The sequence below is a fragment of the Doryrhamphus excisus genome, linkage group LG7, assembly GCF_037039965.1.
Source record: "Doryrhamphus excisus strain RoL-2023G ecotype Guam linkage group LG7, RoL_Dexc_Guam_v1.1, whole genome shotgun sequence".
Classification (NCBI taxonomy): domain Eukaryota; kingdom Metazoa; phylum Chordata; class Actinopteri; order Syngnathiformes; family Syngnathidae; genus Doryrhamphus; species Doryrhamphus excisus.
Genome location: NC_136363.1, coordinates 12,790,540 through 12,807,500, shown reverse-complemented (window position 1 = coordinate 12,807,500; position 16,961 = coordinate 12,790,540). Strand labels below are relative to the sequence as shown.

The 16,961-nt window shown below is 47.3% G+C and overlaps 1 protein-coding gene across 2 annotated transcripts in view; it reads left to right on the top strand.

Moving 5' to 3' along the window:
• jarid2b (jumonji and AT-rich interaction domain containing 2b) overlaps positions 1-16,961 on the top strand; it is a 74,431-nt gene that overhangs the window by 51,487 nt on the left and 5,983 nt on the right. Inside the window, exons 4-7 of one of the 2 annotated variants that reach the window (XM_058046860.2) lie at positions 6,072-6,337; positions 11,173-11,385; positions 11,733-11,935; positions 15,280-16,666. In XM_058046860.2, the coding sequence (XP_057902843.2) occupies positions 6,072-6,337; positions 11,173-11,385; positions 11,733-11,935; positions 15,280-16,666 (2,069 nt within the window). Of the gene's footprint in view, positions 1-6,071; positions 6,338-9,415; positions 9,643-11,172; positions 11,386-11,732; positions 11,936-15,279; positions 16,667-16,961 lie in introns of those variants that run through there. The other variant, XM_078792139.1, reaches the window with a different exon arrangement.

Below are 16,961 nucleotides of genomic sequence, written 5' to 3'. Positions count from 1 at the left end.
ATAGCCTTAAGTGGCGGACCTTGATGAAATATAGCATGAGTGGTGCTTTGTCTTCGTGGCCGTGAAGGACAAATTCCAAACATCTGGCCAAGTATTGGTGAGGAATGCTGGTCATCTGCATGCGCATGTATAGGATGCATGTTTAATGGATGTATTTGCAGAGATAAAATGCAGCTACGGCGTCGAGGTGTCTTCACCACTCCTATCGGGTCATCTCATTTTACTTTTTTTAAAGGTTATAGTTGTAGATGCGCTACGTAATACATCAGGTTATGAGCTGTGGGTGTGTGTGTGTGCGTGCTTATCGTTCCGTCAGCAGTCTGGGCTCATTGACTGATGGGTTGTTTGTTTGCGTGTGCTGCCTATGTGCTCAGTGCAAGCCGTGGTGAAGAGGTCAGGGTCACCAGGGTCAGAGGGTGGTATAAGTGCTGTGGTCTTCATCCTCTAAATGCATGCAGACAGAAGAGCAATAACCTCATTGACTCAATCGAACAGTTGCCATCCTCTAGTCTGCAACATTGTAGCGACATAGCTTATTATTCCGTTAAGCCACGTTTACCTTTGCACACACTTTGCCCCTGGAGTCGTACACATTTTTGCTGTGGCAGTGATGGGCCGTTAAGTAAATTGCTCATAAACAATGTGTGTAAAACACTGCACAAACATTTTTTTTGAAATTTTCAAAATTTCTAGCACGCATAATTTTTTGTGAATACATTGTAAAGTATGTGCAAAGAATGTGGCGGTGCGTACCAAAGTGGTGAATGGCTTAATTTTTCTACCACCTCTTGGTTGGTCCTCAAGTCATTTCTGTAGATCTTCCTTGTGAAGTTCTGTTAATAACTGATCATAATGTCCAAAGTGATGGCTCCTCATCAGAAGGTCCCTCTCCCACACGGTGCTTGCCTCCTTTTTCCTAGTTTATGCCATCTTCTTGCTCTTTCTGCAGCTGCGAGATAATATACGTAGACATACCTTTTCTCTTCTGCAATAAGAGTTTCTTCTCTGGAGTTCAACGTCTTGTTGGTCTCTTCCAAATAGAGCAGGGGCCCCCAACATTTTTTGCACTACGGACTGGTCTGATGTGGGGTTTTTTATTACGGACCAGCAATGTGTGGTAGAAAAATACAGCAAATATAAAATAACATGACGGGGCTTAAAGCAAATGTTAAGTTCAGGGAAAATATAATTCACCTGCTGAATCAGTGGGAGGCCTGAGCTTTTTTTGTTGAGATGAGATGGTCCCATCAAGGTGTGATAGGAGACAGTGAGTCGTGAATAAAGTATTTTTTATTTCAGTGCGGCCCCGTAGCAAATGTGCCACAGACCAGTACCGCTCCCCGACTCAGCAGTTGGGGACCCCTGAAATAGAGGCATTAATGAAGCTAGGCCAAGCGGGAGCAAATAATGCCACAACGGCTTCACGGATGAGGGAAGTGGTGCTGACACTGCAAACCTATGTGGAACAATGCACCTACTATGCATGTGTACCAAGTTGTGCACTAGACATAAACATTACTTGGCTTGGGTAAGTTTGGTGAGGCGGGGGGGTGTATTTTGTTCCAATTTTGCACCATTTTTATTCCCAAATCACAAACTCCAAAAGCTAGTGCCTTAAATTAGCACTGGACGAAAACACAGTGGCGTTGCTTTTTATGAACGCCCCAAAATTAACGTCAAGCCCTATTTGTGCTTTTGGTAAATAAACACCCCTTTCATTTCGGCTATTTCCTTGGCTAAATTAAAAACATGCATCTCAATGTTTTGTGGCTTTCTTTCTTGTAGTCACTAACAAATATATTCCAAAAAAGTTTATTTTTGAGGAGAAATTCATGTTATTGGTTAGCGCTGCTAGGCTTTGTTTTTTCTTCCCATTGTGTCATCTAGCTTCCTGAAGAGCCATTTACTATGCGCCAGACAGGACTAGTCGCAGACAGATGAGCAGGCTGTAGCCATTTGATTGAACACATGTGTGTGTTCTGAAGCTTAATCCTTTGATATAAACACTGGTACTCATTGGCTCTTATGTACATAAACATGTATATTTAGCTTTGCTCCTAAGTGCACCAAATATACACACACGTATACACACATTGTCACACAAAGCCAGCAGCTGCATTGAGGTATTCTTCTATCAGGACCACGTGGGCCATCTGGAGCCAATTAGTCTAGCCCTGAAGGTTACCGACTCTGGATGAGTGCTCTCCTCCTCACACAAACTTTTACCACACTGACTGGAGATCAGCCTCAGCGTCACAAAGTGTCACAACACGGCGCCACTGGTGACAAACGGGAGCCCGATTTGGGATTTGGCGTATCTTGAGGTTGTTCTACTGAATTCCTGAAACATTTTCGAAACGCTCACTGCAAACCTTCAAACATGCGCTGTTTTTATTGCTCTTGTTTGTCCAGCTTGCTCAGCGTTTATGCTCTTTCCCAGCGCCAGAGCGGCTTGTCATCTGCCGTGTCTGTGAATGTTTTTGGACGTGCCGGATTTTGGCGAGAAAATGTGAGGCTGACACACACACCCACACACACTGTGGGACTGGGTAGCCCTGGCCTTAACACGCCCACATAATCGAAATATGGGGTTGCTGAAACGGAATGCACCACAGGACCTCGTGCCGTCCTGCGCACGGGTCCAAAATGTTCTACTAGAAGTGAATGAGAGAATCATGGTTTGCTTTAAAGTTTGAAAAGCTGATGGACGGATCAATATAATGTGCATTCATTCTTCCAGAATCCAGGCCTAAACCACTGGGCCTTTAATGCTCTGATAGTGTAGGACTGCTCAAAAGCGGGAATGTGGCGGCTCAGTGTCCACCCAAGTCCGATGTGAGAGCTTCTATATAGGCCAGTAAGAAACATCCGAGCATGTTCATTCCCAACATAGCGACATGCAAATGAGGGTTCACAAAGGACTGGTGGTAGCGATGCGCAGATCGATACTGAAATATCGATGATGCCTGAATTGACTCAGTATGGGATGGGAAAAGAAATCAGTGGCATCAAACCTGTAACTGTTTCCTGTAAAGTCACTGACCGTGATGTTGCACATGTTCCCATGGAAACATGCGTCACCTTGCTGACTCTGATCGATCATTGCAATAGTAATGATATTGTGTGTCGCACATCATCCTGTATAATCCCCCCCCCACCCATAAAAAAAAAAATCCTAGTCGAGTGGAGCATCAAATGCGTCTCGCTCTCCCCTCTCAGAGATAATCAATGTCAGCCACGGCGGCATGTGTAATGTCGGACATTAGAGCCGCCCTTTGAAGGCTGACATGGCTGTGAGGTAGCAGGAAGGGATGGATGAAAGGTGGATTAGAGGGAAGGGGGGTGGGGGGGGGTATATCCTGCTGTAATCTCTTTTTTTTTTCTTCCTCCACTGGATCTCGACTTTCCATTCCCGGCGCCTCTCAGACGCTCTCGTTCTCCTCTAGTCGGGGCAATCAGTGTAATTTGGATTTATGTAAGGCATACCCTGCGACCCTTCTGGAGCGGTGACTATTCTATAGCTTGGGAACGCACCACACACACACACACACACACACACACACACATTAAATATGCTCTCCTGTGGGCAGGTGAGGCACTAAATCAAAGGCTCATGTTGCCACTCAGTACTCCGTAACTCATGTGTCCCCATGCTCTGCTCATGTTACCTCCACCAAGGAAGTGTCCTCTATTATTGTCAGGTTATTAGCTACAATAACACCAGCCACAGGTTGCTTTGTGTAATCACAATATGCCGATTGTGTACTTTTCCATGTATATCGGCCGGTCCTGATCAGATCATCCCTACTATTATTGTTCCATTTATTTGAAGTTATTGTATTTTATCATTTCTTAGTTGTTGCTGTAGTTCTGTTTAGCCTCTGAGCATAGAAATCCCAAAGAGGGATTTACCGTGTTACCGTGCTTTGGATAACCAAGCATCATTGGTTATCATCCTGCGTCATTGTTAGTTGGTGTGTTGATGCGTTGACGCCATTGCGTTGAAACCATCTCCATGTGTGTGTCGGTGTGTGGCTTTTTCACGCTTGTTTGGGTCTTTTCATTTCCTCATCTGGTACGAATCAGGAGATGGAGACGAGGTCGCTGACGGACATTTAGTCACCGCAAGGGAGGAGGACTCCAATTTGTTGAATAAACGATGCTGTAATTGTTTTAATTTCCTGCCGCAGCTTTTGGGTTTTGCCACCTTGAGGGAGGTAATGACACAGCTTTGACTGGTGAGGTTTTATCTATCAATTCTGAGGCTTGCAGGCGATCTTTGACAGATTACTCTGCCATCCGTGGACGAGATATGTTTTTATTAAGACCCCCCCCTGCTGCAGTAGTGCATGTCATGACTCCACATAAGAAGACTTCACCGTCCCATATGTCCCTGTGGTGCTTTTCTTTCTCGTCGTGCAGCAAATAAACCCCATCTTGTTCATCTCAGGCTGCCCCAATAACTAATAACCCAACAACTATCCTGGTTTGGGATAGCCCCCCAAAGAGGCTCACTTCTTAGGAATGGTGTTGTTCCCTCCACGGTGATATTAGGTTGCAGGAAAATTGAATTTTATAGCAGGATGAGACAGTCTTGAGTGTGGATAATGCACCTTTTTTAATTAGTGTCCAATTAGGAGCAGTCATTAGTGAATCAGGATTTGGCTGATCATTGAATAAACCTTTAAACCTGCACACGTCTATTTGTTATCACAACTTTGTTGCAGCTTTTTTTTACCATTATATATACTTATATACGCATGCACGGGAGAACATGCATACTCCGCACAGAGATGCCCAAGGGTGTAATCAAACTTGGGTGTGTGGCCTGCACGCCACCGTGCAGCCATCCATGGAGTTATTTATTGTTACTTCTCAGCATATATTCTTCTCTACCAAGTGTTGTGGCTGCAGTACAGTGTATATACAACTAGATTAGTCTATTAGTTAACACTGTAGACCTTTTTTTTGTATTCTAAATAAACTGAGCTTGTGCAGCTGCATGCTCTAGTGTAATTTTCTCCAATGTACACTGAATTGTCTCCCGTATTGAGCTCCAGCCTGTGTCGGGGAAATTGACAGGATTTGACACCGAGCTCTTCCCTGATTGAAGTCTAATCGGGGGGCTCTGCACTTATTCGGCCGGCCAAATGTACCGTGGGCGTCTTCCAGACACAATCCCATCACCATCCCATCGCGCTTCACAGCGTGCTGTGACCCAAAATGAGGAATAACGCCCAGAGATGGATCTCTTTGCCTCCGCCGTTACGGCTAAAAGTTGATATGGTAAAGTCAGTGTCATGGCTGCATTGATCGATTTACAAAATGTGTCTCTCTCCAGGAAGCTATTGTGCACTTTATCCACTTTTACGTAGACCGTAACTCTGCACTTGTCCGACGTAATAGATGCCATTCATCACACACAGGAGGGGGTCAGGAGGACCCCAGCTACGGTGACCTACAGTGCTAACATTATGCTCACATTTGAACATGCTTGCTCAGTAGGGCTGTCATGAGAACCAATCAGATTTTAGGAAAAGTAGAAAACGGGCACACATGCACATGGCAATGTATTGAGCCCGGCCAAATTCTAGAATAAATTTTCATTTAATGTTTGATTCCTTTATTATTATCAAGCCTTTAGTTTAAAATCGGTTGCAAAGCCTGCTTTTTTTTTTTTTTAACGAAGGTGTCCTCTGTGATTGCCTCTTTTGTCAAAATTAGTGGAAACAAGTGAGCGAGCTTGGATGATAGAAGCAGGAAGGGGGGCTAAGACATGTTCACACCCCAGTCTATCCTCGATCCAGCAGGAGTCCTTTGTTTTCTAGCTATGTGGTACTCTGTGGTACTCTGTTAGTGTTGTCTGATACGAGAGGTGCCAAGCAGCTAATCGGCAGCAATTAGCGCCTTTATCTGAAGGACACTTGGACACGCGTCTGGAGGATCCTCTGGGAGGGTCGGCCCAGTAACCCAAGTCTTCATCTTCTTGCCCGTCTTCCGCCTTGGACGCGTCCGAGTGTAACTAAACCACACACGTATTGATTGACGCTCTTCTCCTTTTTCCTCCCTAGACCTCGGCTGCAGGCTCAGAGGAAGTTTGCCCAGTCGCAGCCCAACTCGCCCAGCACCACTCCCATAAAGGTGGCCGAACCCAGCGGCTGCAGTGGCAGTGGCGGCAGTGGCAGTGGCAGCGGCCTAAACGCCATCCAGACCACCTTGCCCTCCTCCTCTTCCCTCTCGTCGCTTGTCGCCGCCTCCTCCTTGTCCTCCTCCATTCAGGACTTGTCTAGACGCAAACCCAAGACAGAGGACTTCCTCACCTTCCTCTGCCTCAGAGGTAAGACTTCCTGTTTATTTGTATATATGGCATGCCACAATGTTCTGAACTGTTCTGAAATGCCCCACAATTTTTTGCTTAGCAAGTCCACCATTTTATTTTGAAGTCCCTGCTTACCACCAGATGGCGTAGTGCCACAGTTTGAGATTTTTGTTTGCTGTGCGGCAGCTTGTTGCTAGGCAGATTTCAAAGGGCTCAGGCCCGATTTCACTACAAGCCAGAGGTGTTCAAAGTGTGGCATGGGGGCCATTTTCACTGATTTCTTATCAGCCCTCGGTGCATTTAAAAAATACAACTGATAATATTAATATAAAAATGATATTACAGGAGGAGCCGCACACGTCATGACCACATGATATGTCCAAGGTTAATGCTAATTTTAGCGAGCTAAGCTGACTATCAAATGGGCTGTTTCCACTCAGCTGCTGTTCTCTGGCGGAGCTTTATGTGTGTCCATGCCGTTTAGGTGACTTTTTCCAGAGTGGCGCTCATATACATGCCCCCCAGCCCCCACCAAGAGACGAGGGGGGGGCACAGGAGAATGTTAGCAAAGCCCTTGATCTTGTACGTGGACGACGACATCCACATTGGCCTGGGTCATCTTTTCAAAGGGAAGCTTTGATATCAATCGAGTCCCCTCCTCCTGGTCATCTGACCACCGCACCATGGGGTTCTTTCACACACACACACACACACACACACACACACACACACTCCGAATTATGGAAATCCGACACCTTGCCGTATTTCCTCTCTCCAATGAGATTATTGGACTTGTAGTAGCGCTCAGACAGTAGAAGTGGATCTTTTTGGGCAGGGATGTGTCGGGGTCAAACGTTCACATTGTGTAAACATACACCCCCTTCCTCACACACTGCTGTGTTGGCTGATCTTATCTGGTAAACGTTACACATCCACCAAAGCTGCCACGCATCGCTCTTTCTGACAGCAGCATAAAGACGCTCAAACACTACAGTGATAAAAAAAGAAGCTGTCACACGCAGTAAAAGCTCCAAAGCGACTGGGCCCCCCTCACTGGGATTGGGCCAACGCCGTCCTTCTGGGATTATTTTTCTGCTAGTAATGAACCAGCTGCTGCTGCTGTTGTTGCTGCACTTGAAGTAAAGTTAATTCCTGTGGGGGGGTTATTGTGATGCAACACGGGTGTAACCGGACCAAGAAGTCAGTCCTCCTGTATCGGAGGCCGCCCACACCGTGAGGCTTGATCTTTCTGGACTCCTTGCCCTGTGTTGTTCTCAGAAGAGGGTGTTTATGTGTGGTCCGGGCCTGTTTATATCCATGCAGAAAGCCATTTGGCGGCCGGCCAGACAGTCTGCTCCTGCTAGGAAGCCCAAGACTCCCCTTCTTGTCTGCCGCTAGGGGGCGAAGACCAAGGAAGACCAATGTCATTAGCCAAGTGAATGGGCTGTTTGAAGGCTGGCTGCTATAAAGTAGCGCATGCTACGTTGTTTGCTCTAGTCTTTATTGACAAGATAAGAACAGACAAGCAAGTGAATGAGTGACAATATGCACACACAGCTTACGTAAGACCTTGATCAGGTTCAACCAGGCCATGTTGTCATGCTGCCTTCCCTAACCTGCCATCTCTCACCCACTCAACCAAAGTGTGTGGGGACAACCACTCTATTGGTACACTCACTTTGGTGGACGTCATGTGATCTCGCAAAGCCCCCACCACCCCTCCTTTGGGAATACTTGGGAATACTCAAGGTGTTCAAGGCTGACAGCTCCCGTGACAGATGAGTTTCCCTGGGGAAAAGGGGGGGAGGTGATGCAAAGTACTTTTCTCTGTTAATATCATAATTGGTGTTTTATTCAAGTCGCAAACTGCATGCAGATTCCAAAGTCAAAGCCGTAAGAGTGTTGACTAGATGTCCTTGCGTTTTCTGTTCCCCCCCCCCGCCCTTAAACGTGCAGATAGTGCAAGCGGTGTTTAATGTCACATTTCACCAAAGGTGATTGTGATGGAAATGCAAGAAGAAGAAGAAGTTATCCGGTATGAGCAGCCGCTATTTGCCGTCATTGTCTGGTTTCTGGATTCTTCACCAATTATGTGGTTTATCCTTTAAAGTGTTCAGAATGCCAGCATCTACTGGTGTCATTGTCACTGGACTTTAGTCTTGGAAAAGGTGCTGAGGCCTCATTGACTAGCATATGTTTTAGCTTTAGGACAGAAATGGACACGCGGCCTAAAGGCCCCAATTAGAAATCAATTAGAATCAGAAAACATTCTTGCTGGAAGATACGTCCTAGATTAGTAGCTGGATTTTTTTTTTCAGTAGCTGCTAAGATCTTGCCAGATTAAATCATGACAAGATTTCTCCTGAGAAAAAACTGTGGTGTGGGTACAAGTCCTGGGACGATAATAAATCCATACAATCAATGAAATGGAAGCCGGTCATTTTGCCGACCATGTGCGTGCGTGTGCATTGCTTTCAGCACCTTGGCATGTTTGTTGCGTAGAACAACAGCCTGGACGGAGTGAGACCTTTCCTCAGTCACACAGCCTTTGCCTTGGTGGGTGGACGTGTCCTGGCGTCAAGCCCTCCTGATGACGGACTATTTAAATCGTCTTCAGTGTTTCACTTCCAGTTACGAGGACAAAAGGAAGGGCTAGCCAGAGAATGAAAGCTTTGTAATTATGCCCCCCCCCCACCCCTACACACATGGACCCAAGAGCCTCGTTAGAGATGACAACCCTAATAGACTCTTTCAGGACTAATTATGAGTTGTCCGTGGCTGGGATGAAAAGGCGGTGTAATTGGGGGAGCGGACGGCGGGAGATCATGGTGAAGGTCTTAGCAGCGTTCCTGTCTCTTCTTTCCGCACGCTGACGGATCCATGTTGTTCAAGTTCCTACCAAATCTAGAGGCAGGTCCATCCTCCTCTAGCGGGTGTGGTGTGGTTGCCGTTGGCCTGCTGACCTCAGTTCAGCGCACTAAATGACATCCATTTAGCTAATGAAGCAAATCATTAGAGGCTCATTGGAGCAGCTAGCTAGTGAGTGTTCTGCTTGTTTGATGCGTCCAAGACAGGAGCCTGTGCTTTGTTGCCAAAGATAAGCGTCTGTGCGTTACATCAACGACACGTTGACTAGAATGCTTTCTTCCTTCCCTTCCTTCGTGGAGCAGGTAAAACTTGAATAATGTGCCGCCCGTGTGCATGTTGTTTCCTTGTTTTATTTCTCCTCCACTCCCTGAGGAGATAATTAGGAAGTGGCATGGCTGCTGTGTGTCCAGCAACACAAAACAGGAAAACAGGATCCCACCATCCACGATCCTTATGTGAGCTAAGAAACACGTCTTTCCCTTTTCCATGTTGTAAAGATATAAAAACAGCTAAAAAGGGGATTAATGCCTGCAAAGGGACACCCCCATGCACTCTACATTAAAACACCTCCAACATGTAGCGTGACCTGAAGCTAGTTGCTAGCTGTAGTTGCTATCCGATGTGTCACTACGTCAGGAATGTAGTTCTTGGGCGTGGCAATGTTAATAGCAGCAATAATGACAAAGCCAAATTCCAAAAGTGCACTTTTCCTTTAAGCAGTGATGTAGTTTCTCAGTGTTTTGGATTTTTTAGGTGCAAAATATCCTTCATGTGGTTTTTGCTGTACCGTCTCTTTATTTCAATCAAGTTGGTTAATAATGTATTCCATTGTTAAAAGAAGTCATTTTCCCGGCTAATTCTGTGTGATTTAAGTGCCCTCTTCCAGCTTAAAGACACGTCCAGGCCAAGACTTTTGTTCAATATTGTAATGGACTTCTAATCATGCTTAAGTAGGCTTTGCATTAATGCCTATAAAATAAGCGTTGCCCATAAAAGGGCAATGAAATCCCCGGTAGCTGTAGTTATCAGACAGCTGTTCCCCATAAGCCATAAATCAGCATGAAATCCTAAAGCAACGTTGTGCAGAATGACATGTTTCTATATGCTAAATGGCCTCATTTTTATTTCCACAGTGTAGAAAACAATCACATGTCCTCTAAAAAGTGTGTGCGTGTGTGTGTGACGTATAAGAGTGTTAAAATCTGCCCACTACAAACCAGGCTTTGTGTTTGCGGCGTGTGTGCGTGCCTGTGTGCGCGGCCTGCCTGATTTACGAGGGGAAACATATTAAGGCTTAATAATAACGCCTGTTTGGGCTTTATGACCTTTTTATGAGGTAATACCACAAACTCTAGGCTTGTGCGCCAGACAACGAGCGCCCCACCGTCACACATTTCTCAGCACAAAGTGGCGGAAATTGGAAAAATTGGGACATTTTTCTTTCCAAAATGGGGACAAAGCAGTCAGACAGTTCAGAGCATGGAATAAACGGCTTCTTAGTCCTGCCAAATCTCCCTGTCCTTTTTTCAGTTGTATGGTGCAAGGATGCTGCCAAGAAGGCGGTATAGTGACGGCTTTCAGCACCATGGTGCGTTTGTTCCATGGAACAATGGCATGAACGGAGTGAGCCCTTTGGTCACTCATACAGTCTCTTTGTCTCAGTGGGAGGCGGGGCCACTAGCATTCACACAGAGTGCAGGGTGGCACATAGTAGAAATGAAATGGGCAGATAGCAATATTTTGTCATATTTTTATTTGTACAAATATATATTTTTGAGTGTCTTGTGACCATTGTCATTTTCACGCCAATACAATACAATAACAAAATACATTTTTTTTTTCAAAAAATGCATGTGTGCAGCGGCAATTTCAGCCCCCCCCCCAGCTGGGGGGGCATCATCATTCACGAGCTGCCTTCTCCGCTCTTACAGACGCCGCGTTGCGTTTGTCTCCGCCTTCAATCGGTCGTCCTCTGTTGCTTCCAGGTTCGCCCGCCCTGCCCAACAACATGGCCTACTTCGGCAGCTCCCAGGAGGAGGAGGACCTGGGGGAGGACGAGGAAGAAGAGGAGGAGGAGATGAGGAACGGCAGCGGAGGCATTCACCCGCATGTCGCTTCTTCGCAAGCTTCCGCGTCTTCCTCCTCGTGCCACTCCACGCCACGCAAGGGGAAGCCTCCCACGCGGCTCAACGGCCACGGTACGGCGACACACGTTGTCACGCTTGCCATTAAAGCACAGCTAGCGTGTTAGCATCATGTCCTGAAGGAATAGGGCAACCGCTGGCATTTGCCGCCTACTTTGTGACTTTATTGTGATATTTAATTTATTATCTCGACACATTACATGTTGGTCTTCCCATGACACTCTGCACATGTATGATTTTTGTATTATTTATTCCTGAATTATTGACTAGGAACAGAAATAAAAATCCTAGATATTTAGTTTGCACCAAAAGGCATCCCCAAGAAAAATGATGGAAACATTAGAAACAACTGTCCAGGTGATGCAATAACGTAAAGTACTCCATGTCTCCACTGCACGCAGTCTTCAACAACCACGGCAAAGCGTCGCCGAGAGAGAGCCCGAGGCCCAAGGCGCTGCCACCCCCGCCGCCGCCCCTCCTGAGAGAGCGCAGCGAGCGAGCGGAGGCGAGGGAGCACGTGAGGATGCTGCAGGCCATGGCCAGCGCTCGCGACGCCACCAACGGGCTGTCGACGAGAAGAGCCGCCGAGGAGCTCCGCAAGCAGGTGAGACCAGGCGACCGATGCCATTTGATGCCTGAGAACCACAGACCTCCACCAAGGCTTCAAGACAAGAACTTACTTCTCAATGGGTTCAATTCTTTTCATTTCCGTTCCATTTTTAGCCCACAAGAGCAATAATTGGCCGATTTGGAGATACATGGCTTTCATTTTTATTTTTTTAAAAAAGGTTTGATTTTTGTTAGTTCTGATTTATTGGAAAAGGAAATTTTGAAACTTTGGATTGCAGTTGATTAAAAGCAAACTATTTAAAAGTGTATCATTTCTACATAGAAATAAAGTAAATAAAGCATTTTTGGCAGTTGGCAGCTGGTTGGTGACTGCCAACGGAAAGCTAACAGAGATGAAAGCAAGCATGTATCTCCAAGTACATTTGGTCCCTTTCAGCCCCGAATGTGGAAATCCACACTGTTGATTGGACGGTCTGGAAAGTCTGTCTCAAGTGGAGAGCCAACCCGTCGATGCAACTCCCTCCTTTCTTGTTGTTTCTTCAGCTTTTCTCACGCGTCTCCTCTATTTGGCTCCCTGCTTTTCCCATCTACTCATCCCCTCACCCCCTCATCTCTTCATCTTCTCATCTCTTCATCTCCTCATCTCCTCAACTCCTCATCTCCTCATCTCCTCCCCTGCCATTGTCTGCAAGAGTAATGACGGTGTTTTTTGGCCTGCCGTGTGACTGCTGCTATATTTAGTGCGGCAGCTTCCACTCGTCCTGGTGTTTCATACTTCACTTGAGCAGCGGCAAATGAAAAGCTTCATCGTCCGCTCCTCGTAGCCTGCCAAAGACTCTCGGTGTTGTTTTGCAGCCCAGTAGCGTGCGCTTGCTGGCGTGTTCGTAGTCATTTAAAGGGACTCCGAAAAGCTGCGGCGAGTCTTAATGAGTCCCGCCAAGACGACCTGATTATTATTATTATTATTGTATAATAATTATTATATTATATTATATTATATTATATTATATTATATTATATTATATTATATTATATTATATTATATTATATTATATTATATTAATATATTATTATTATTATATTAATATATTATTATATAATAATAATTAATATTATAAACGCTCCTTGTGAGGATAAGCGGCAGAAAATGAATGAATGAATAATACACACTAGCATGCGGTGACCTTTCCACTTAGCTTCAGGCGGCTGCATTGCACCTCCCCGTTTGGACAGCAGAGGGCGACAAAGCCTCAAATTCCGTCAACAATGGACGACCTGTGTCAGGTAGCATGGAGTCGACTTCACCATGGGATTAGGTCAGGGGTGCTCACAGTTTTTCAGCATGCGAGCTACTTTTAAAATGACCGAGTCAAAATGATCTACCCACTACGAAAATGCAAAACATCTGTTTATTTTCAAATGTATTGAGGATTATTTGTACGTACAATGTATGTTGATGTACCTTACATAACCAAATGAGCCAATATTGCAAAACACACATAATTAACTATTAACATTTTTTGTAATTACCTGAGTTTACTTTGATGACTTGTACTGAATTGAATCAGCCAGGGATGCATAGTCCGGACAGTAGCTGCTGATAGCCAGGTTAGCCAGGCAAATGCACTTCGAAAAAGACATTGTGAAAAAAAAAGTCCACCTCCCATTCCGTATGGAAGTGATATGTTTTTTCCTTTTTACTTGGTCCAGCTACTTCACTCATTTAGTGACCATAAACTTTAGCGAGGGCTTAAAATCTGACGCAATTCGCCGAGTAGCTTAGCACTTTGCATTGTTGTTTACGCATGAGCGGTGACCTAATGGTCAAAATTCAGTTGTCATCTGATTGGTTGTCCTGTATGTCAATCAAGTAACGGGGATGGATGATAGGCTGACATGGTAAGTTCTGCTGCACTTAGAGACGTTGTTTGATTTGATTGGTCACCCGAAGGGCAACATTCAGTTGTCATCTGAATAGCTGCCCTGTATATCAATCAAGTGACGGCATTGATGCTAGGATGATATTTTTTTAATGTCACGCCGCGATCAACCAGTACCACCTCCGCGATTGACCGGTAGATCGCGTTCGACTTAATGAACACCCCTGGATTAGGTCATGGCGGGTACATTCCACGATATCTCACCTTCTACCTTCCTCTTTTTTGGATCTATAATCATATCAAATAAATGCATAGTTTTTCCCAGTTTCTCAGTAAGAGCGTAGACCTCGCCTTCATAGATCCCCACCTGTTGATGATGGATGTAGCAAAAATGAGATGATGCTTCTTTAAGTATTGATACATGCTAAGCCTTTTTAGGGCTAACAAAATGATGTTAAAGTTCCCATAGTGCTTTCCAGGACATGCTAAACGGAAGTAGTTAGCCGTAGAAATATCTAAACACAGCAGCAGGTCCTTACATCAGTCGAATTCCAAATCAGGAGTAGATCAGGATGCAAATAGAAAAACAGCCTTGGGGAAACTATCCCACAGTTCCCAGGGTTAAATGTCTTCATGTGTTCCTGCTGCTGGAGTTTCTTCCTGCCAGGCGTCAGCTGGGCTATAGCAACACATGATGTCATCAGGACCCGCCTCCCAGCATCCTCCTCCTCCTCCCTTGCTTCCGCTCCTTCTTCTTGCTCAACAAATCATCTCTCGCTCTCTCTCTCTCTCTTCCCTCATCTGGCTTCCCACTGGAACAAATACATCATGAAAAGCCGGCCGGTTGTAGTGGGCCCCCTTGTGGTAGGACGTGCTCATGACACCATTAGCGTGGACCCAAGTATTTGGACACCTCTTTATCAATTCCAATCTGTTGCTCATCGTAGTCGACATTTTGGGCAATGATATGCAATGATATGGAAGCTGCAAGGAAAATGCCCCCCACTCCCCACCCCCGCCCCCAGTCACCTTGTGTTAGTCCATTGTGAGATTGACAGAGACAGGGTCAGGTTTCAGCCCCCCCCCCTTATCTTTTAATGGCCTGCTCTTTGTGTCAGCCCCACCTGAGATGCATGCACACACACACACACACACACACACACACACTACACATGTGTGACACAAGAGCCCTTCAAAGAGAAAGCCGTCAATGGGCGTCTGTCGGGTCCCTCTTGTGGCGCCCTCACTGGTGATTGATGACTCCATCCACACCGCCGTCGTCACACATCCATCTTCCTTCCCATTGTGTATTCATATCTAATACAGACTAATTATTGGGTTTATGATGACATCATACAATAAATCCTAGATTTGTAATGTTTACGGTGTTTACTTTTTTTAATTGGACCTTCGGGTTGTAAATGACGGTGCTCCATGAATTCTGCCTAGCAACAAGGCCCGGTTCCTAATACTTGTCATCTTATGCGCGGCACGCCAGGTCTCCAGAATGAATGGGCTGACCCGGCTGAGCGCCATGCAAGCGGCCAACGGCTCCAAGAGGGGCCGCGACTTCCGCCTGCCGTCCAAAACTGTGAAGAAGTACACAGCCACCGTGTCCAAGGGCCACGTCACCTACACCAAAGCCAAGCAGAGAGAACTGGGCAAGAAAACCAAACTCAGCAGCAGCAGCAGCAGACACACAAGCGCCTCGGCGTCTGCGAACAATCACAATCAGCACAGCCAGCCAGCAGCCAGCAACGGGCTGGCCCACTCAGGAAAAGCAGCGGCGTCGTCAGCCTACCACAGCAATGCAAAAACACGCAAACAGGTGCTACTGTCATCCAACGGGCTGCTCAGGGGCGCCCGCCTCAACGGGAGGCTCAACGGGCAGCGCCACAACACCCCGGCCAAGGAGGACGGCCAGAGACAATGCCCGCAGGGCCAGGGCGACTACCAAGGGCGGGAGGGGCTGCGGAACTCCAAGCGGCGCCTGGAGGTGGCGCTTCACCCAGTCGGGGAGCAGAAGGCCAAAAGCGCCGAGCTCAAGAAGGCCAAGCTTCAGGCCACGCCCCTGGAGACCCGCAGCAGCAAGAAGGTGTCCGCCCCCGTGCAGACCGCCGTCGCCGCCACTCGGCTTTCTAACGGACACGTTTCCCCACCGCCCCCTCCTCCCGAAATCACTCCCCCCGCCCTCCCGTCCCCAACGCCCCTCGCTCAACAATCTTCTACACCAGCAGCCACCGCCGCTGAGTCGGTGAACCAGCGGCCCAAGCGGGCGTCGGCCGGCAAGCTGATGTTGATCCGCCAAGCACAGCAGCAACTGAGCAGGTCTCACGGCCGCAGCGCCGCCTCTTCCTCGCCGTCGTCAGGCCACAATCACTCCCACAGCCCCAGTCATGGCAGCACTACCTCAGACCCCCGGCAGGGCTCCGCCTCCTCCCCGCTCGCCAGCACTCCGGGACAGATCAGGCCGGTGGCGCCGCGGCCGGCCGACCGCGACAAGGAGTGGGAGCGCGAGAAGGAGCTGGCGCGCCAGAAGGAGCGTGAGCAGGAGAAAGAGTGGGAGCGCCAGCGGAGCAGGCCCGACGGATGGGCGGCGCTGGGGGAGGTTCCCGTCTTCCTGCCGGCGCCGCGCGAGTTCCAGGACCCGTTGGTGTACCTGGACGCTGTGCGGGAGCAGGCTGAGGCCGCCGGCATGTGCCGTGTGGTGCCGCCGGCCGACTGGCGGCCCGAGTGCAAGCTGAGCGAGGAGATGCGCTTTGTGACGACCGTACAGAGGGTCCACATGCTGGGGCGCCGCTGGGGGCCCAACGTGCAGCGGCTGGCCTGCATCCGAAAACACCTCAAATCTCAGGGCATTACCATGGACGACACGCCTGTCATTGGTGAGAATACACCCAGTTCACTTTCTTACTATTCCTGTTGGCCTTGAATACACCATCAGCACAGATGTTACATTCAGGAACGCACGGGGATTCATGCCGGCATGAGGGCGCTAGGATGCTATATCGATACATCTGATAGCATTCAAATAGCTCCGATAACCGATGATGTAAAAACAAAAAAACACTCCAATGAGATGAGGTTACCCATGTTGTGCAGGTGAGCAAATCAAGCGCTCCTTTTTTCTTTAACTTCCTCACTTTGTTTGCATGCTAGTTGGACCAAAAGCTCCGAGCA